Source organism: Atractosteus spatula, chromosome 15, assembly GCF_055471065.1.
Source record: "Atractosteus spatula isolate fAtrSpa1 chromosome 15, fAtrSpa1.hap1, whole genome shotgun sequence".
Taxonomy (NCBI): Eukaryota; Metazoa; Chordata; class Actinopteri; order Semionotiformes; family Lepisosteidae; genus Atractosteus; species Atractosteus spatula.
Window position 1 is genome coordinate 23640266 of NC_142720.1, and position 22491 is coordinate 23662756.

General features: G+C 37.6%; 1 protein-coding gene across 1 annotated transcript in view; it reads right to left on the bottom strand.

The window, feature by feature from the left end:
- The window catches only part of khdrbs2 (KH domain containing, RNA binding, signal transduction associated 2), a 104391-nt gene that overhangs the window by 38839 nt on the left and 43061 nt on the right, over positions 1-22491 (bottom strand). The window contains exons 3-4 of the mRNA XM_088933984.1: positions 11210-11326; positions 4132-4278 (exon numbers count right to left, since the gene is read on the bottom strand). Of these exons, the coding sequence (XP_088790110.1) occupies positions 4132-4278; positions 11210-11326 (264 nt within the window). The remainder of the gene's footprint in view (positions 1-4131; positions 4279-11209; positions 11327-22491) is intronic.

Genomic DNA, 22491 nt, shown 5'->3' on the forward strand with positions numbered 1-22491 from the left:
AATTACATTTACTGCTGTAATGGTTACAAAGCTTTTAGACAACAGATTTAGAAAGACTGTATGGCATTCACATTTCAAGGTAATAGGAATGTAAAATTAGTAGATACAATAATGCCCTTATTGATATATGTATTCTAATATTACTTACTAGAGCTTACTAGAAAAATAATTGTATGTATTGAAAAAGGAATAATTTCTAATATCATTGCTTTTAAGATTTGAAGTACAATGAAAAATCTTTTAAATTCCCCTTCATTTTGTCTAAGGAATATGTTTGTTAGAATTTTAAAATGATAAATGCATTCTTTTGTGAAGACCTTGTATTCATGAACACATTGTATTTTTCCTGTAGAGCTTTGAGTATATTTATCTATATTTTGGTATTATAGGAATATGAAGAATAAACAATGACAGTTGGAAAAGGTGCATCACCAATTCTTTATATGGTATTGTGATATAAATTGTGTGTAGCCTGGCAGCACAGTGGCAGGGACCAGCCTTGCTGCTCACCCTGGGGCTGTGGGTTCAGTTCTGGACTTGGGGTTCTGTCTCCGTGGAGATCGTACTGTTCTCCCCCTGTTTATGTGGGGTTCCTTCCACAGCCCTGGCAGGTTAATTGGCTTCCACTGTAGAAAACTGGCCCAAGCGTAAGAGCGGTGCCCGGCGATGGACTGGGTGGACAGTATCCACGCCTGTTGCACTCCAGATGATTAATGGATACAGCAGTCAGAAGACGGATGGGTGTGTGTGTACAGTTTGACTTGTATATGGGTTTGTGTTTTGCTGAAAGGGAAGACCTCTGCTCCATTAAGGAAGAAGTATTTTCTTCACTGCTGGATTATCAGTTTCTGAAAACTTAGAAACCTTTAGATTTGGGCAGTATGTTTGTTAATAAGTGTAGGTCAAGGGCCTCCATCACGTGTGCCTTTTATTAGATATTTTGTATGTACAGTATATGAAAGATTAATGTGATTTAATCGTATAATGCTGAAGAACTTAAGATACAGTATCCTTCAGATTTTTGCCTTTTGACTTTTGTTTATCCCCAGTGTGCTCTGCTTCTTTCTGAAATAAGTGTATTTAACATAAAAAAAGCAATTTAGCATTAACATTTTTTTCAGGTCTTGCTCTCTTTTAGATGAAAGTGTTTTGCTTACCAAGACTTTGCCTCAGGAACAGATGTGCATCGATATTACTGAAGTGCATACAACTGCTAACTGGGATAATTGTAAGTTTTGCTAATTATCTTATACTACGTAATTGGCCACATATTAAAACGATTTCTTAGCATTTAAAAATTAGGCAATCTGCATTTATTAAAATGACAAATGTAGAAAAAATTCCAGCTTCCATTCTTGAGTTTTGTGAGCCTCCTATCCTGTGTTAACCCTATATACTGTATATGCAAAGAGCAAGTGATTAATGTGTCTTATCCCAGATTACAAGACACTGCACAGAGATTATGTCAAGAACTATAGGACTCCCCTTTGCCCATCTGCTTTATTAAACTGCACCCAGAGCTTAGTTTACTGTAAAGCAAACAGAATCCACACAAAGCCTAAAGATGAATTTGATTCACTTAATAATGGCATCATTTAGAAATTCTTGGAACCTTATTACTATAAGGAAAGAAGATGCAATCAAATATTGTTACACCCAGTAATATCTGGATAATACAGCAGTTCTTCTGCACAGAAATAAAGTTAAATGCTCAGCAAAACTGCACATTCATAGTTAAGAGGTAATGAAAGCAGAATAGCAAAAATACACAACATAATATTAAGTCTTTGAAGTATGTATTGTTAAGTGATGAGAAACACTGTATCCTGGAGCAAAGGTATTAATTGCATAAAAATACAGATTGCAGGGTAGCATGTACTACTGTATATTGTAGTTATCAGCCACATTTTGTACTACATATATTTTGCAGAATTTTCATATCTACTGGCATCAGCAAATTCAACAATAATAACTGCTGGTTTCTTTACTAATGGCTTTTCGACAGTTGGCATTAAAGAAGAAATTTCAGTAGCATCTGCTGGCAGTCTTACATATGGCCTGGATGACTGTTCTCCTGAAGCCTAGTGGCATTGTGGCACAGCAGCATCTTGCATACTTAGCTTTAATAGGTTTATGCAGCTGGTGACAATGTTCGTCTGCTCGTAAGAGGAGTCTGTTGAAATGAATCAGAAAACGGGTCACTCACTGCCACTATTCCACTCCACACCGAAACCTGCAAACACTCTCTGTGTTTATAATCCCATTCTTTTTATTTTGCAGTCAAGATCAAGAAGACATCCCTACAGTGCTGGAGGTCTTAGATATAAGAACCAATACACACAGTACACAGTGTCCCTTGTCCGTAGTGCGAAACAGCATGTTAAAATGAAATAGAAAAGCTGTTTAAGCTTGATTCTTATCAGGAATATTTAATATGGGAGGTAAATTTCCATCACCAACATGAATCAGTATTTACAATATCAAGCACCATAAAAAGTATTCGTGGTAGAACCTGAACTGTAAATTTCAGAACATTTTATGTCAGAACATAATTTTGCCCCTACATTTCCCAGGTCTCACCTGTTGTGACATTAATTTCACTTGTCTCCTGTCTCCACAGTGCTAAGCATTACCCTTTCCATCCACTACTGCTCGTTAAATTCAGTCACTGTTTCCAAAAACACTGCGCTGAGACCAGCAGCCTCCTCTGTTTAGTGCTCTATTGTATGTTGTTTTCAATTTACCCACTCTTTGCCCTATACTGTATATAGATGTATTTGTATCTTGCTTTGCGATGAGACAGTAGATATTTGCTGTTTGATTGTGGTTGCAGTACGGATGCACTTTGCTGTAGCACAGACAGGAAGTAGGTGTTGAACGGACGTTTGATTGTTGGCCGTTGCGGAGTCTAAGTTTTTGTGATTTAGTTATGTAGCAAAGGTGACATTATTATATTGGGGAACCAATTTTTTTTCATGTACATTGAGATATTGTGATGGGGAACAGAAAAACAGTAATTGAGAGAAGCCAGCATTTTTTCTGGCACAGCTGAAAAACATATAGGAACTGCCAAGAGGGACACGGAAAAGAATATTTCATTCTTCGTTTAGTACATTAACAATAAATAAGTAGAAGTGGGCTTTAATATTTTAAGAGGTAATAGGGGATTAATAATAGTAAATTGTAAAGGTGCAGTAAATGTAAACATGCTGAATTAATATATTAATATATAGCTCCATACTGGATTTAGGAACATATACTTTATCATATACATATCACATCAATGATCTGAAGGAATCTGTAGGAAGCTACACATGAAAGAGATCTGGATGTTGGTGTAGATTCTTTATCAAGACTGTGATCAGCAATAAAAATGCAAACAGAGTATATAGCACAACAGTGTGGAATTTAAATATGGAGAAGCTATGCTTAAGCATTACATTGCACTAGTCAGACCTCACTTTGAATATTTCATTGTCCAGTTTTGGACACCATACCACAAAAAGGTGTTATAGCCTTAGAAAGAGTTCAAAGAAAGGCAGCAATGTTTCCTGGTCTCAGTGTATTGTCATATGCAGATGAGTTAAGGGAGCTCAATCTCATCTGTCTAGAGCAAAGACTGTGATTTGATTCGAGGACATACAATACAATCCTATGGGGTAAACTGTAGTTGGGGTTAATTCAGGGGACTATAACATACTCAGTAGTGAAGCATAGACATGGTCAAAATAAGAAACTAAAAGGGAATTAATTTAGGATGGAAAGAAGGAACTAACTTACAGTTGTCAGGAATAGGCTTCCCAGTAAGGTGATGCAGGCCCAAACACTGGGCACTTGTAAGAAATGGTGAACATTTAGTTTCACTTATGGTCTTTTCAAGAATGGCCCCTCATTTGCCTCCCTCGACTTTGCATGATCCCTCCCTCTAGAATTAAATTTTCTTAAGCATTTTTGTAAGCATTTATTAAATTGTGTTTTCTAAAAGTTTTTCAACCATAAAGTAGTACAAGCAAAAGACCATGCACAGATTTAAAGAATATTATAACAAATTTCTAGTCTTTAAACTCTAATCGGAATATGGTATCACCATCCTTCGAATTCAAATGGAAGAAAGACTGTAGCTTCACTTACTGGAACTAGGAATTTCTTAATCTCCTCCAGGGCATGACTCATCCGGGAATATGCTTCTCCAGGTGGAGCGAAAACCTCAATTAAAACGTGAAGATCGTTATTCAAGTGGGCATATTTCGCCTCTCCACTCTTTCTTAGGTCTTCCTCCTGTGAACAAAAATAGGTTGAAGCAAACTAATTAGCTGATTTTTGCATTATTAGAAGTATCCAGACATACATAATAAATATGGAATTGCAGTGGGGGGGGGGGGGGGTTCCCCTAAATTACTAGAGTCTTCTGCAGATTTGGGGCTCTTCAACGCAAAACACGGAGTTAGTACAGTACTTCACTGATTAGTAAATTTGGGAATGGGAAAGCTGCCTTTCAATCCACATAACTATTTACATTTTGGAATGTCATTCAAATTATTGTTCACAAATTGTGAAATGTAATGTAAGTAGCACTAAAACACCCCCTCTCACAAATGTGGTTTCTCAAATCTGTTCTTCAAATACTGTTTTAAATGGCATTTGCCGCTGAAAAGGAAAGACTTCCTAAATCGACACCAGTCTTGTCACAAACAATGAGTTTTCTGCAAATTGCAGGCTAGTAGAAATAACTAAAAAACATCTTTGTGGGTAGCCTTGAATTCCCTGCTGTCTTGTGATTCTTCTGAGACACATTACATCCCACTTCCAGCAGTCACCTTCATAAAGTCTACTGATTGCTGAAGGTCACTGCTAACCCTTCTACAGAAAGCCAGTAATTACAGCTGCCTGTATTAACTTCTTGTGTAGATTCTCTCACTTTCATTACACTGGTGTAGCTCTAGAATCAAAGCTTTAAGGGCTTTGATGTAGAAAACGACAACAGCTACAGTACTCTATCAGTAACACACACCTACATAGGCTCTTGATTATTAGGAAATGCTACTTGAATCTGGAAAGTGAGAGATGACAGTGACCCAGGATTGCTTTTTAAAAGCACCTGATTCACGTTAATGGTTTCAAGCACTTTGGTAATCACAATAATCTTAAAAAACATGCAGGAAACTGCCCTATCCCAGCTTTCCAGGCCAAGGACCTGAGAACTGTGTTTGCAGCGTTAAGTGATGCAGCTTCTATGTCTTTCTCTCAAGCAATCATTTCAAGAAGAATGCCCTTTTCTTTCACTCTGTTCTGTAATCAAGCTATTAAATTTGAATAACTGTCCTTCATAAATGAGCCCTGGAGCATTAACTCACTCTCAATCAAGGTCTGATATGGGTGTTCATCAAATGTTGATTAGGAGTCATCACAATCATGTCTAAGGAGAGGAAAGCAATGGGAAAGGAAGGGGTGGCAGCACTGGGAAGCTGCCTAATGTTTAAACAAGGGAGCTGCTGTTTAAGACCAGGTGGGAGATTTATATAAGTGATGTAAAGCAGAAAACATTTAAAATAAGTAGAGAAGCTACACAGATCAAGCACCTTATAAATCATCACGTGCAAAGAGAGCACTGAAATCTGTGCTGCACACTACCTGTGCTAAAGGGAGACATGAAAGACAGTCCTCTGTCCAGTTAACAATAATCAGTTCGCAAACCTATTCTGAGTACAGGGTACTTTGTTGCAGGGAACCAGTGTTCTGAAGAATATGTAGTGTTTCTCTCAGATTTCAATCTATTCATTTCCACAACACTTTCAAAGAGCACTACACTAGAAGTCAGAGGTTTTTGTTTTCATATATAGACTTTTCTGATTTTGAAAGAAAAAAAACTTCACAATGTCAAAACAGCTACTCAGACTTTTCACTTGAAATGAAATTTGGTAAATATTGTCTTCTGCATTTAATCTTGCACAGTTTGGCCTAATAAATCTTTACCTGTGACCAGAATACTGACTTAATCCCAAGATCAATAGTCTTTCACTTGCAGCCACCAAAAAAAGTAGTCCTAACCTACTGTATGTGTTCTCCTCTTGCAGAGGAAATGTTAAATTTGACTGTTTTATTGCAGCTTATGCAGCCTAATGTAATGCAATAATGATAGACCTCAATGACACTAAATTAACTGATAACCTTCTATGCAAATAAATCATTTTGGTTAACATTCAGATATTAAGTATTTTTTTATATGTATAGGTATAGCACATTGACATAATTTTAATATATCGGTACTATATATGTTTTGTGTATTTTGAAAATACTGTATATACTGTGTATAAAAGACAGAGACAGACTACAGCAAAACTGAACAAGCCTTCTTAAGAGAATGTCAAACTTATCAGGTGATGTAAAAACAGACAGATGTGGAAGGATAATTTGAAAGCTTGCCAGCATGTCATCTCCTGAGAAGAATATGGCTTAACTGTGAAACATTTGTTGTGCATCATGTTCGAAAGCTTTAAATTTTCTTTTTATGTCAATCCGTGAGCAAAATGCAGTATTGTTTCATAATCAGGGCAATCTTTCTGGTAGAATTTCAAAGTTTTCTGAAGTGGTTCAATCCAAATACAGCAGGAGGCTTTATTATATTTTATAAAATGACAGATCTTCTGATGTTTGTTTTATTGCTAATGTTTTCAGCAAAGTTGCAAACAAATGGCTGTACATGAAGAAACATGGTAGATATACACCACTTGCTCCTCATGAGCAAATGAAACAGGTGCCTTACATAAATATTTAGACCCTTGTATAGCTTTCACATTATTTAGCTTTAAATCAACCTAAATGTTATAATTTGTTATACAGTATATACAACCAGCTCTGCACATTCAAAGCAAAAAAAAATATGAAAAAATGGAAGCTGTGAATACTTCAGCACATTGCTAAGGCAGAACCTAATTTAAGTTTGCACATATAGCCAGCAGCTACGGTATATCACCCTGCAACCTATAACTGGCAGCCCACTGGATCTCAGCTCATGTGAGCCTGGCCAGTACCTGGATGGGAGACTCCTGGGAAAGCTAAGGCTGCTGCTTGAAGAGGTGTTAGTGGAGCCAGTAGGGGGCGCTCACACTGTTGTCCGTGTGGGTCCTAATGCCCTGATAAAGTGATGAGGACACTATACTGTAAATAAAAATTCCTTTGGATGAGATTTCTAACTCCCTATGGTCATTAAGAATTTCAAGATATTTCCTGAATAGAGTATGGGTGTTACCCCCAGTGACTTGGCCAAGTTTCCCCTAAATCATGTCCAATAAAAGCATTATCCATGTGATTGTTATGTCTTGTGTTGCAGTTATGAAGGGATTCTGAAGCCATTATGCAGCAAAATCATTATGTCTAATGGGACACTGCATTTTAAGTCACCAATCCAAAACTTTAAAATTAAGTTAAGGAAATGCCTCCTTGCTGTACAGCCTTTTTTGTAACATGCTGTTGCTGTTGTTTTTTAAGAGTTTGTTCTTAAAGATTAGTACTGTACACAGTTAAACCACGATTGGAGAACTGTTCTTAGTCTAGCCCCTGCTTATGCCTAGTCATAATGCCATTCCTTGAAAACATTTAATAGATTCAACAATCCATTGCTCACAAATTAGACACATTCAAGAACTGGGGTATTGCAACATACACATATTTACATTTTTCATGTGTATAATTTGTCTGCCTTGTAATGACAAACTGCAGTACATAATTGCCTGTGAATGGTATCTCCAAATTTGCTATTGTGTTTAGCTTTTCCTGCTGCCTTTGCACCCAAAGAGAAACTTCTTAAACCGTAAAGAAATGTTCTTTTTAAATCAAGTCCCTTGCAATAAATGACTTGTTTTGAACATCATACATTTATTATGTCAGACATGTAGCAGTCATACAGTTTTTCTGATATGAAGAATTATTGATGATGAGCTCTAAATGGTGTCAGAATATCAGAAGGGAAGTTCATAACAAAATACCTCAGTAGATTAAAACCTTGTGATACCGAGAAACCACAAATTGCTGAAGACACGCAAAACCATGCCAGGATTAAACTCTAGCTCAACAGTTGTATTGATTTTGTAAATACATAAATGTCAGACTCAAGTGTTGTACACTATTCAATCAGGGGAAAAATGGGAATGATTAATATTTCAGAGTAGGAAGATTATTATCCACCAGGAATGTTCTAAAACTGATAGTAGTGAAGATACAAAGCCACAGCCCTGAAATTGCACTTTACTGCTCATTAAACAATTAGACCTTGCAAACCAATACATATAAAAATGACCTAAGAAACATGGTGACAGATTTGCTTTGCTACATTTATTTCTGTTTAATCTGGTGTGATCAGCATGAGTCCTCAATGCTGTAATGAAGGAAGAATGAAAACAAAATGAAGCAGTTCCCTAAATATAATGGTTAAAATGCATTGCTAAAAATACATTTAATAGAGAAAAATAGACTTGCCACTTGTTCATCTTTGAAAGATGGATGTACACGCCTTGTTATACTGTACAATGTTAACCACTGCTGATATTTTTTTCTTTATTTTACCAGGTACCTCATTTGAGAACAAGTTCTCATTTTCAGTGACCACTTGGAGACCCACTTAGGCAACGAAGCACTTCCCAGAGCACTTTGAGTGAAGTACCTTACTGAAAGGTACAGCAGTTAACATCCCACCTGGACTATGAACCTACAAGCCTCTACCCTGGAGCAGAGCCCTAACTACAACTCTGCACTGCTGCTGAACGAATTCTCAAAGTCATGATGGTGCTATAAACAATAAATTTGTATATACTGTACACACAGAAATGACTGAGAAAATAATCTCAGATGTTCATAGTCCTCAACATTTGCAAGGGAGATCCCAGATACCCCATGCTAATATAAATGGAAGTTTTTTTAGCACAGGACAATTCCCAGATCACATGTGGGTGGTTTAGCAGTGAAGTTACTAGCAGCACACTTCTTGCAAGCTCAGTTTACACACGCATTCTATGCCTTTTCCATCCTTAATGATCATCACCAATCACCGAGGATGTCTTCCCAATGGCAAAACATCACATATGCACAGATAACTGCTTTGTCAATGCTGTAGCAATAAAATGATGGAGGCTTTGATGTCCTGGCATCTGGATAGACACATGTTCATGTTGCCGATGCCATTATTATTTTCTGAGGTGGTGACACTAAATCACTGGCACTGTGCTTGAGGTCTCCAGAGTGAATTATTGAAGGCCCAAAAAAGTTCTTGCCCTTAGACACATTCCATCATTTCCATTCTGCACATTGTCTTTTCCCTTTTTCCTCTAATCCTGCATACAGTGCAGTTGCTCCACTCCCCCACTAACATCTCTTAAATATTTTCATTATCCTGTCACAAGCAAAATGGTGACATTGTAATAATGGACATGAAATTGAAAAAAAAAACAAATGTCAAAACTGGAAATAGAAAAAAATATGGAACGTATTTAGACTTTCAACACAGTTCTACAAAAAAAAATGAAATCTCTCCTATGTTAATATTTTCCTATAAGGCTGCTCTTTTAGGAAAAGTGCTTGAAACATTTCTGCAATACTTTGAGATTTGTAATATTGAGGAAATATTAATGTGTATGTGCGTATCTAGTTTCACTAAGCCTAATTGACAGAAAAATGCCCAGTTATATTTCCATTACTGATAAGCTGTGGGCTACCAAAACCATTGAGCTCAGCTGCCTAGAGGTTAGACAGAGGAAGAACAGGGCAGTGAAGATCGGTGTAGAGGATTCTGCACCGGGAGGTTTGTGCACCTAAGTCATAGCACAGCAATACAACCAATAGCTTGTGCGAGGCCCCATTAATCCACTTTCTTCAGCCTTTAAAGGTAAAGGGAACTTTCATCTGTCTGGTCTATGTGATCTTGTCTTCCACTAAGACTGTTTGTTAAGGTGGTCTTGACTAACAAGCACTCTGTAGTTCTCTCCAGGAGTAATTGGAGACTTAAAGTAATACCCTTACTCTACCAGGGGCCACCTGGCTCTTCCACTGTTCTTTCTGCTGATCCTGCCCATAGTTTAAGACAAGGACGAAACTCCTGGGAGCCAAGGTCAGCAGGATGAATTGCTTCCGCAGCAAAGGTGTATATTATTTATATGAACAAGTAGAGGTTAATTCCCTGCTAAAATGAAAGAAGAACCAAGGTTTTTTTTCATGTTTTTCTTTTCTTTTCTAGTGTTTCCAGCACATTCTTCTTCCATTCTGTTTTAACCTCTTCTTGTTCCCTTGTAGCTTGCACACTGAGGCAGGCCCCCGATTGCAGATCACACATGTGTATGTGCAGCTTTACTAAAGCAAGCATGGTCAATTGTGGGAAACGTAATCCAGGAAACATGGGTTGGTATTGTTTTGCTCTACTTTGAACAAGTTTTCGTATTGTAATGGCTACTTTGAAGATGCACTTACAGTAAAGGTAGACTTTTTTCTGCATAATTTCCCCTCTGTTGTATTCACAGGAGGAATAACTAGGACCAGGTTTTGTTTCCTTTATATTGCAGTTTGAAAATGTACCTCCTTATGAGATATGTTTGTAAGTGATTAAGCTCATTATACTATTATGTTTATGGGACTTCACTGTCTTGGAAAGAGAAGTCTCAGCCAATTATCAGAATGCTGTATTAGTAAAGAAACCATCCCATAGGACTCCATTACTGCGGCAGTTCATGGCAGTTATATGTTTCCATTTGTCTATGGTTTGTAATAGTTCTGCACTGTCATTGAACAAAGGCATATAGAGATTTGGACTACAGCATTCATTTCAAAATGGTTATCCTTAATAAGTGTTGTAGTATTGGACTGGGACTGGGATATTTCCCAGCACTATAAAGTCATTTTTTTTCTTCTGATACTTCTACTGGTTTTAAAAGGTTTTCTATTGTTTTCTTTTATGGTTGGTTTGGGAGAGCTAGCAATATTAAATCAAAGTACATTAAGCAATGCCTACAATCTACCTTACAATTACATTTTGCAAGAATCCTAAAATATCAACAAAGCAGGTGGTTCATTTGGATGGGGCTTTTCAAAAGGAAATACAGGATTAACCCAAAATGAACCAGCAAATGATGATATGACTTTTATCTGCATGCACCTTTAATGAAAGGTAAATAATGATGTGTTCTGAAAAACATAAGTGTACAGAGTTACCAATTAACATCCATACCTTGTCTTTATCTCGCATCGAACCCTTCCCAAGGATGGACATTTTTGCTCCTGTTTCTTCTTGCAATCTCTTCAGTGAGTTTCCTCTTGGTCCCAGCAATTTTCCAACAAAGTTAAACTGCAAGAAATTCAAAACGGCAACAGAATTTGGACGTCTGTTTAATTGTGTGATTTCTGTTCATGGCTCTTACTGTAACTTTAGCACTTTACAAAATGGTACATGTTTAAGGAGCACACAGGGGTGCATTGGTTAGCGGAAATAAAAAGTTATCTATAAGAGAGAAAAGTCTGCAAAACCTTCCTTCTAAATGATGTTTTAATTAAAGACATTCAGACATATGCTCTCTTCTTCTCTCTACATTTTTCAGAACATTCAGTCTGTTTATACTGCCTTACATAACTGTGCTCCACCCATTGACCCTATTGCTTCGGCCAGTTGTTTCTCACACTGTCGTGTACCATTCCTTGAAATCTTGGATGAGCACTAGGGTTTGTGAAGAAATCCAATACATGCAAAGGCTAATAAAGTTCTCCAGGATGATCAGGAGGTCAGATGCCAGATAGAAGCGAAAAATAATGAGTTCCTTCCCAATGGGAAATCAAGCAATATTTTCCAGCTGAAGTGCTATCAATTACCTGCCCTGGGGCTCCAAGTAACATTTGAGAAGCACTGCAGTCTTGTCCGAATTCGGGAAATATTGTAGAATACTGCTGAAATAGAGGTTTGTTTTTTTACGACTTGCTGCCCCCAAACCCTAATACTTTACAGAACTACAAAAGGCATGGCATTAACGGTGAATTACTGCTTCTGGTGCCTGCAACTGGCTCAGTTTCTGGAGCAGTAATCAAACATGATTAAAGTCCATTCCGAAAATATTATTAATACTCTATGTACATGTATTTCAATTTACCATTTAAGAAATTTGCTGACCCTGCTCTGAAATTTGTTCTGTGTTACAGATTTTTTCAGGGTATATCAACCTGAAGGTAATTTAGAATTTTTAAACAAAAAGTTGTTGAAACGTTGCATGTTTCAACAAAAATCAGTTTCCCTTTCTAAACTCCATTATAACCTTGAAAGCATAAGATTTTTTTTTTCAGTATATCCTCAGTATATGAAGAGTTCACAATGTAATGACAGTTCTTAAAGATTGTAACTTTCTTATTATTACAGGTATAAAGTACTGGAAAAAATCCAACAAACTAAGAGAAAAGACCTGTCTACAAACATGTTTCAAAGCTTGCAGATTTTCCTAGTCAAATGCACAGTGGAGGTCAAAGAGTGGGAAATTTAACAAATTTACGTTTCACAGTACAGTACATGTAAAAAGTGAAATTTCAACTTTGTAATAAGAATGTCATAGGCAATGTCATTTTCAAAACCTAATCTTTTATATTTCAGGACTGATACTAATGATCTGAGACACCTTTCACACCATTTACCTTGTTGTTGTCATTTTTCTCCTTCAATGGAATAACAGCTGCAGTTACATAATTTAATTTCCACACTTGTGGTTTTTCAGCCCTTGGTTTAATACACTGTGTTCTGACTGTGGATGCTGCATGTCAGATGCCTCTGGGGTAGGTGAGATTAGACAGATACACTGCATTCTCTGCCTCCTACTCTCTTCATTCTGTGTCATGGGTTCAGAGCTGGCTTGCTGTTGGATTTCTGTGTAAACTAAACATATGTATAGGGGAAGAGCAGAAATTAATTCAGTTGTTTTAGAAGACTCTGGTTTGAAGGAAAGTGAAAAACAACTAATAGATGATCTGCAAAGTGTAAATGTAGGAATAGGCGAAAAATGTAGTGAATGCATTTGAATAAATGGACATTTGAATCAACCCCACTGAGTGAATTAAACCAGTTCACCATGTCTCCTTGTTTCGTGAAATGCCTACTGTAGCTGGCAGTACAGGCCTAAATACGTTTATGCTAACTAGCTAGCTAACAGAAGAACATTTGGGATTAAAATTATTTAAAAACACTTAAACATTCAAATAGTCCTTCCATTCAACATAATGGAATCAGATTTGCATAGGAATTGAACAAGAGGACACTTCTAAAAGTTAGCAAAGTAAAAACTCTCAAAGGAACATATAAAATACAAGACACAATGATTGCTGAGATTAGACTGCCTATACAGACGCCTGGAAGAAAACAACTAAATTACAGGCCCAACGGTCACATGGTTAATTCCAGTGCAACAGTAGAGTTAACTCCCAGAATGTCCTCATTAAAAATTAATTCCGAACTTGCAGGGGGTAGGCATTAAGAGCAACGGATATGTTTAAACTTAGAACTGGTACATAGAAAACAGCATACAAATAAGATAGGCGAATGTTTAAACTGGGGTGAAGAAAATATTGAATTACGATCTTGACCAGGAACCTAGCTTCCTTCAATTATAACAAAGATCTGTATTTTGGTATTGCAATTAACTAGTCGAGTTCAGATGATACCAAAATAGGAGGACCTCTAAAAAGGTATATTTTTCAATTTGCATATAGAGAATGTCAATTCATATACTTTATATTGGATGATAATTCAAAAAAATTGTCAAAAAGACTGGGAAAACGAGTAGCAGATGACATTTAGTGAATCATTGGGTTTGCAGACTACCAATTTAAAAGTCCTATGTGTTTGTTAATATGTAATTTTTAAATTTGAGACCTTTTCAGGAAACAGTATAATATATCCAAATGTCATGATTTATCATTAAAAGTAAAGAACCAGAGAGTTGAAATGTTATGTTAAAACTGCAAAATGCACTAGTAATACATCATTTAGTGGCAATTAGAATATTACCTTCAATTGTGGTCACAATGTTACCAAAAAAGATGGCAGCTCTGTAATCATTCGACAGAAAAGTGAGATGATACATTTCCATACTTAAAGGAAAGGACTTGATTGAGGTATCCAAAATCATCATAGACATTGATAAATTGTACACATGGACTTCTTAAGAATCACTAGTCAAACAAACCGAAAGACAGATGGAAACTAAGGGAATTTAAATCTCAGAATGGAGGCCACTTTTTTACACACAGGATTGTGGGTGTCAGGAAAAAGCAGCACACACACGCCAATGTTGAGTGCCCTGGCTTCTTTCAAGACATAGCTTGATGATATCCTTGGATAAATCATCTACTCACAACCAACCAAACTAACTATATGGGCCATATGCCTCTCGTTCATTTGAACCTTTCTCATTTTCTCACGATACTAGTGGAAAAACATTGAACATTTAGTTGTGAAAATCTGAAAGAAATCGGACAAATCTGAAGACAATAATCTGTGACATACTGTACCAATTAGTGTAACAGTTAACAGTTATCATAATTCACAGTTTACCTATAATTGTGTTTATGGATTTGAAGCTCCCTGACTACAGTGGCCAATTACATGTAGTTAAGTGCAATAAGGGCATTTTCAAGGTATACACCTTCAAATATGCTTGTTTTGGGAGGTTAAACCTGTGTTTGACAAGAAAATAAACATGTTTTGGAGTGTATAGTACTACAGCATGTGCTGTGTGTAAACTAAAACCTTTTCTCATCCTATTACATTCATTTATAATGGATTGTCACCGAGACTACAATTCTGGCATCTCATTCGGTGACATCAATTGTAAAATCCAAGCTTAGCTGAAGTTCACTTGTATAGCAAAGTCATGTTTTTGAAAACTGCAATGTTTGCCATTACACATTAGGCACCACAACATTGTTTAGTGTCCAGGCAATTTCTTACTGTTTTACGGATGTTATTCACAAGGTAACAAATGCAAACTGGTTAGAACAACATTATCATTAACTGAGGGACTTGGAAGGTGAAGCTGTGGTCCCCAGTAAAAACAATCCACTCCTTGTTACCTGGAAGAATGCAGTTCCTTACTCATCTATTCACTGACATTCATTCAGTCCTCCTCATGCCTACATGACATAAACCATGACTATGTGACTGCTGCAGATCTGCAGCCTGTCTGATGATGATATTCCACATGAGGCTGCATCCCTTCATCTCTCTGTTGACTCCTCTTCCTCATGTCTCTGTAGGGCCCTTTAGGCTTCTCTTCTTGTGTCCAGTATAGGGCTATGTTGGGTTTGCTTTTGGTGGCATTTTGCAAACCTATCTTATCCTTTACAACTGACAGTAAGCTTTGCAGTTTTGCAGGCACATACTGTGTTTTCTGGAAGGTCTCTAGCTTGTCTCTTTCCAAGCTTTCAGCACCCTGAGCCACATAACAACACTCTGAGAACATTGTTGTTGAAGAGTCTTAGCTTCATCCTTGTTTATATCAGCCTTGTATTTCCAGTACTTTAGGACCATCTCAGCCTGTCTTCCCTTTCATGTCTTTTTTAATGATTTGTGAGCAGGAGGATGTCGTCTGCATAGTTAAGATCCTCCAGACAGGATCTAAGCTACTATCCTTCCTTAGTGCTGGTTCACCTGCTGCTGTGTAACAGCTTATAAGAACCCCTTCCAGCTGTGATGCAGAATCACTCAAGATACTGGGTGAGGGAATGTAGCTACCCTAATTCTTTGCTGTAAGCTCTGTTTCGGATGCCTACGTCAAAGGCTCTAGTGTAACTGCTTGGGCAATGCAACTTCAAAACCCTTCCACCTTGAAATGTTCACAAATGTTGAGCATGCTTATCTAGGCATTCTTTAGTTGCGACTAATGTGATTTCATAGACTTTTGTTTGACATAAATATTGGCATTTTTTCTCAACTGGCAGTGAGCCCTAGAACAGATGGTCACTGACTACAGACAAACACTATTCTTAATTCAACTCCACTGGGCTGCTACTAAAGTGAGCCCTGTTTTCATTAAACTAATGAATGTCTGGAGCAACTTTCCAGCTCCATGGTGAGCAATTTGGGTTTTATTAGAGATCACAGTTCAGTGGTTAATGATGTTTGTAGCTCCACCAAGTGCACTCTGCAGCCTCTGCATGACTCTTTGCTTGGACAGTTATTGTTTAGATCCCCTACACAGTTATTTTTATTACGTTCTGCAGTGTCAAACACAGAATTACCAGCTGAAGAGGTACACAGCAATTTGTGCAAACACCATCAACATACAGTATGGAGAAATTTTCCATAAATGCAAATGCTACCACTACTGTCAAAATGGAAGTGCACATATACATTTGTCCGTGTGGATTTTTGTGTCACATTTCCTTATTGAGACTGATGTATGGTTACAAAGGGGAATGTCAGATCATTTTTAAACCTCATTATTTCTTGTGTTTCTTTTGAAAGCATCTTTCCTGGTGCTATTTAATTATGTATTTTTTCACAAAGCATGGTCTTAATCATGTTTTATGCACTCAGAACCTTTCTATCGGCTTGGAAGAGTGGAATTCTTTTATCATTATTTTTTAATCTTACAGGGGAAAATTTCTCTGGTGGCCTTGGTTATTATTGGGGTGGGGGAATCAGTGTTTTAGATAGATAGATAATACTTTATTTATCCCGTAGGGAAATTGATGCATAACAGTTTTGACTGTTATGATAGTATCAGTATCAGGGAGTCATTGATTTGGTAAGGAGAGAGGGTCCAGATTCATAGTCAAACTATCTGTTTATTATGTGGGATAGGTAGGGTAGCTCAGACAACAAGGATGTCTAGCTCCTGACAGGAAGGTCCTGGGTTCAATCCCAGGTAGGGTCAACCGATGTAGCTTGCTCTAATTCCTTTCAGACAGCTCCCAGGTCCACTCGGCCTGCTTTCCCAGTGAGTACCGGGGGTTAATCCTTCCAGGGGTAACAGGCCAGCCGGAGCGTGTTGCTGACCCCATCACCTCCACCTCCAGTGTTGGAGATGGTAGGGACCTACAGTACCTACCTAGGGTAGTGGTACACTGTTAAACAGAAAGGTTAAGTAATAATTCTTACACTTATATTTCACATTTCTGGACACTCCTCTCAAAGCACATCATGGACTCCCCTCCATCAACACCATTGAGGGTGCAGTGGGGAGGAAAAGAGAGTGATGAAGCTAGTTCATAGATGGGGATTATTAAGAGGCCATGATTTGTAAAATCAAGGGGGTAATTTCATCAGGACACTGGGGTAACACCCCTAATCTTTATGAACAATGCCCTTTTTTTTTTACAGTAAAGTGTTCCCATCAATATTTTGGGGCATAGGGACCCTGGCAGAACGCAATGTGAGCACCCTTTGCTGGCTTCACTAACACCTCTTCCAGCAGCAACCTTCGCTTTCCTGGGAGTCTCACATCCAGGTACTGACCAGGCTCACACCTGCTGAGCTTCTGTGGGGTTTTACTTGTAAGTTAGCTGCTAGATAATTAGGAGTAGTATAGAAGCCTATAGTGACAGGCTGGCTGTAACGACAGTTTTATTTATTAGCAGGTCTGCCATACTTTCCGAACGTAAGTCCATGGACTTGTACTGTATCTTGGGCACAAACACAGGGGACCAAGCCAGACAGTCCAAACGAAATACTGATTTTCCATGCTAATAGACCAGAGTCCAGTTGCTGAATGTGTATTTTCATAACGAATGAAACTTTATTTTTCGTTTTGTCAAAATATTTGAATGTTATGATCAAACAGCTTAGTACCTTGAACTCTGTATAGTATCCAGATGTAATACTAAAGGTATTTAGCAGTTAAGTGGTTTAATGCTGCCAGGGCTTGTTCCTGCTTTGCAGGGATTTAAACTGGAGAAACCGAGGGAGTGAGGCTGTCGTCACAGACCTATACAGGATGAGCCTGGGGGATCTGAATGTTCTTGTGTGTGTGGAGGACAACTGTGTCATATGAATATCTCTCATTAACACTGAACAAGTGGAAGGAAAATGAAAAGGTTAAGAACTCATCAAAAGCAGGATCGGTTGTGGGCAGAAACAGTTGGCGTAACTTTGCTAAGGGTTGAGCAAAAATTTCCGTGAAAATACCTACAGTATGTTTATGCAAGAACGGGTAAAGCGCAATTATGCAGTTAGAGTTTTATTTTACAGGGAATATTTTACAGTCAGTAAGATTTTGGATTTTAACTGCTATACCACCCAGTTTGAATGGAGTAAATCTGACTTTACCTTTGAGTTATGGTTTTAACTTTTCTGGGTAAAAAGGCTAAACAGAATTTAGTAGATAAATAAGTAAATACTGTTTTAACTCAAGCAGCATAGCTTTGTAATACCACACAATAAATGTGTTTAAAATGACAATATTTGTAATACAATCGTAAATTCTATATTTAATTATAAAAGTAGTGGGGATGTACACTTTAATTTAATACACAGTATTTGTATGGTGACTATGTCATCGTAAAGGAATTTCTACTGTGAAAATATATTTTTAAACAATACATTTACCTATTAACACCAATTAATACACAATACTAGTTAGACTAACACTAAGAAAAGTATGTTTTCACTTGGTTTTAATCACAGGAGAAACATTTTAATACCTGGTATTGGCACAGTTCAATGATTTCAAATTTACCTTTAAGTTCCTTAATGTGTGGGGATGTTGAAACCTCGTGTTACTAGGAAATGAATATGACAGAATGCTATCTTCAGTGTGAACACCTAATGTGTGTAATGACGTATGCAGGAGACATCTGGACATTGACTTCCTGTCTACATTGAGATATGTCTTAGAATGCAGTTAAAACCATCTGCATTTTTTTTCAACTGTGTTTACCATGTAGTTTCTAATATGTTAATGTTTCATTCAAATATTTTATAGGCTGAACTACAGTACACTTGCCAAGATGAAGACAATCATGTGCAGAATGTAGGTCCACTGTTTACCTGTTTTTATTTAACAGATTATCCATTTATTGTACATAGCACATTCTATAAGAAACTTTCATTATTATTCCGTAGTGACAAGATCCCTTTTTATAGTTTAGATCTCTGCAGGTTCATCAAAATCATAAGGAACAACTTTATGGACGTTACATTTAATTTGCAATTTCTCTACAGCATAACCTACAGTATTTACTTCCTATTAGGGATGAAAAACTGCAAGCACACCATACTGCTTTATTTAATTTACTTCTAAACGATATTATAACTTTGACAGCAAGAACTAGCATCACTGGAAACTAGTTTAATTGCATTTTGAACACTGTTGTTACACAGTGTGTGTTTTGAATTACACAAGACTTCAAAAAATGCAGGCAGTTTTGTCAGTAAACACAATGTATTTAAAAGAGATGTGTGCACTTCAGAAAGAGATAATGGGTTACACCTATTTACTTTGCATGTAGGGGCATTTGAGACTACATGTGTTTAAATACAGTTCATTTTTTTTTCTTTTTTCAGGGTCCTGTAATGCAGAATGCAGCCACAAAAACACAAAGTAATGTAACCTTAAAGTTGACAACCAGATAAAGCTATCCTAAGGCTCTTGAGAGAATGTGACCAGATTTTCAATGTAACTGAAGGTGAAACATCTCCAGTTATGTGAGAAAAAGTACTGCTTTCACCTTTGAGTGTCACTTAAAAACAGCTGCTGAAGCTCTTGAGAATAATACCATGTGTCACATTACACCAGCATTGGGATATCTACAATGTTTTGTTGAAAAGGCTTGCAATGCTGTTAAAAAGGAATTTCTACTGTAGCAATTTATTTTCAAGCAATACATTTACCTTTTAACACCAATCAATGCACAAGACTACACTGGAACAATTTTAAACACATTACGTGTCATTTGCAGTCAAACTCTGTACTTTATTTTTGGGAGTTTATGACTCTCTTAATGGTTTTGTTATTTTGCTTCTCTCCGACTCATTCACTTCCAGCATCATTAAAGCAAATTATGCCTTTGGCTTTATTTATTTCACATAACAAACCTAGTTTTTGAAACATCAGGAGAAAAAGGAATTCAAATAAATTACATTCTTTTTTCTGGAAAGAAGAGAGCACTATGACTTGCTTATTTATAAACACATCTAACATTGTTAGCTACTTTAGGCTAAGTCAGCAATGGTTACTCACAGATGCACTATATTTTGAAGTTTAATATATATTAAGCCAATCTCTCCTTTGGATAGCAATCTGTGCAGTAGGGGTGTTTTTATTACATTTTTGTACAAAAAAAAAATCATTCCATCTCATGAACACTCAGATTTTCAAAGGTTAAAAAGAAAGGTATCTTTAATTCTGAGCTCATCTTTCCACATCACCTCAGCCTGATGGTGATTGGATGATTAAATGTTTTACAAGATGTCTTTAACCTTAGATACTGCCTAAACAGTGAGCCAACAAGTACTGGACTTAGGTCCAGCAATTTCCATCTTGCTGTGTTTTTCATGGCTCAGTAGGTAGACTGAAATCAGTCAAGTCAACTGTTTTGGTTTTCCTCATTTGCATCAGCGTTTTACTCTGGGTGCCCTGTCTAAACTGCCTGGATGTGGAGTGTATCCAACCCATCCTCTGATCCATCTGCTGGTTTCGTCAGCTTGTCCAGCTCTTGTTCGATATGAGGATTACCACAAAGGGCAAAACCCAGGATATAGCTGGGCAAAAGGCTGAAAAATGAAAAATGCTGGTTGAAATGTGTCACTGGATTGTTGTATGATTCCCAGGAGGATTAAAAAGTGTCAGATTGATACCTTGCTAAGTAGAGAATAGAAAAGAAATTGTTAAAGGCAGATGATCAAGCAATCCAGTGCAGGACTACCCATTAGACAGCTCAAGGCACCCATTCACACTCCATTTCACATGTATTAATTTCTATAGGCAATAAATTTGTACGTTGTTGGTGTAACGTACAAATACCACTATAGCAAAATGGTTTACTGTATCCAAAGCTCTGTATCAATAGTTGTCTACTATTGAACAGTAAAATTACCTGATCTCAAGCAACAAAAAACAGTGCTTGAAATTGAAATTCTTACCTGAACGCTCAGTGTCCGAAACTAGTCGCGGCGTTACGCGGGGGGGGCGTGTTCGGGGTGGAGGCGGAGCCCTGGATTAAGGACGTTGCCGCAGCAGCCCCGGCTGTCCTGGCTGATTAGGGACGAGCCGCAGCTGCGGGGCCCTTTAAGACTGAGCTCCTCCCCCCGGAGTGACGAGCGGACCCCCGCAAGGGGAGGGCCCTCCAGCCACAGGCCCGGAGGGGATTGTGACTGACCGTAGGGCTGTCGTTTTCTTTTCGGGTCTCCCGCCGTGCATCTCCCAGACTGGAGCCCGTTCAATAGAGTAAATCCAGTCTGGTTACCGCTGTGCTAAGCGGTTCTTTCCCAGGCTGGACCCTGCTAGACAGGGTGAGTCCAGCCTGGATATCGCGGTGCACAGCGGCGCATTTTTCCTTTCCTTTTTGTTCTGTTCCCCCCCCTACTTTTCGCGTTAATTTTCGGTTCTCGCTAAGCTCACACCCGTGCCTCCTCCCCCCCGACAGGGTTTTCTATTGCAGTTATTAAAACTCCCAGATGAAACGATAAGTTCAAATCATTCACCCCTGTAATGTCACTTAGCTTAGGAACATTTTTTCCTTTTATAATAACCATGGATGTTTCTTTTTTAACCAGGCATCGCTTTATTGAATGGAAAAGGTTAAATGAGTTTAAAAGATAGATACTTTAATTGTAATGTACATTGGATTAATTTTTCATGGCAATTCTAAATGTCACTTGTTAAGGCTGTAAATGAAATCATCAATTAGAAAGCTGTTTAATGCAAATAAGCTTTGGGTTTAATTCAGCAGGTAAAGTGAAAAATAGATAATGGGAACACATTATATACCGAACGACAAAAGAAAGTTACAACTTATAATAACAAATTCACAAAGATACTTGAAGTAGTGTATACAGTAGATATTGCTTCCAGCTCTGGCCACAGATGACTGTCAAGTGGCTTTAACAGGATACGACTTGTTCACAATTTGCACTTGTTGTGCAACTTTGCTGATTACAGTCATCCATCCATTTTCTAACTGCCTGGGGGGCTGAAGCCTATCACAGCAAGGAATGGGCACATTGTAGAGTAGATCCTGGACAGGACGCCAGTCCGATGACCAGCAGCCCGGTGTATTTACCCACTGTATGCTATACCTACTGTATGCATAGTTATTTACCTATTCCTATACTATAGTATGTTTGTTCAATACAATTTCAAAGATGGTCATTTTCTTGGTAAAGTTCTCAAAGTGTTGTAATTATACACTGATACATTTATTATGCTATCATTACTGATACATAATGATAGCATTCAGGTTCTTAAAAAAGTGATAAAATCTAATAAGAAATGTTAAATATACAGTATATTTTGAAGTATCTTTAAGCTGCTGGAGACCTGT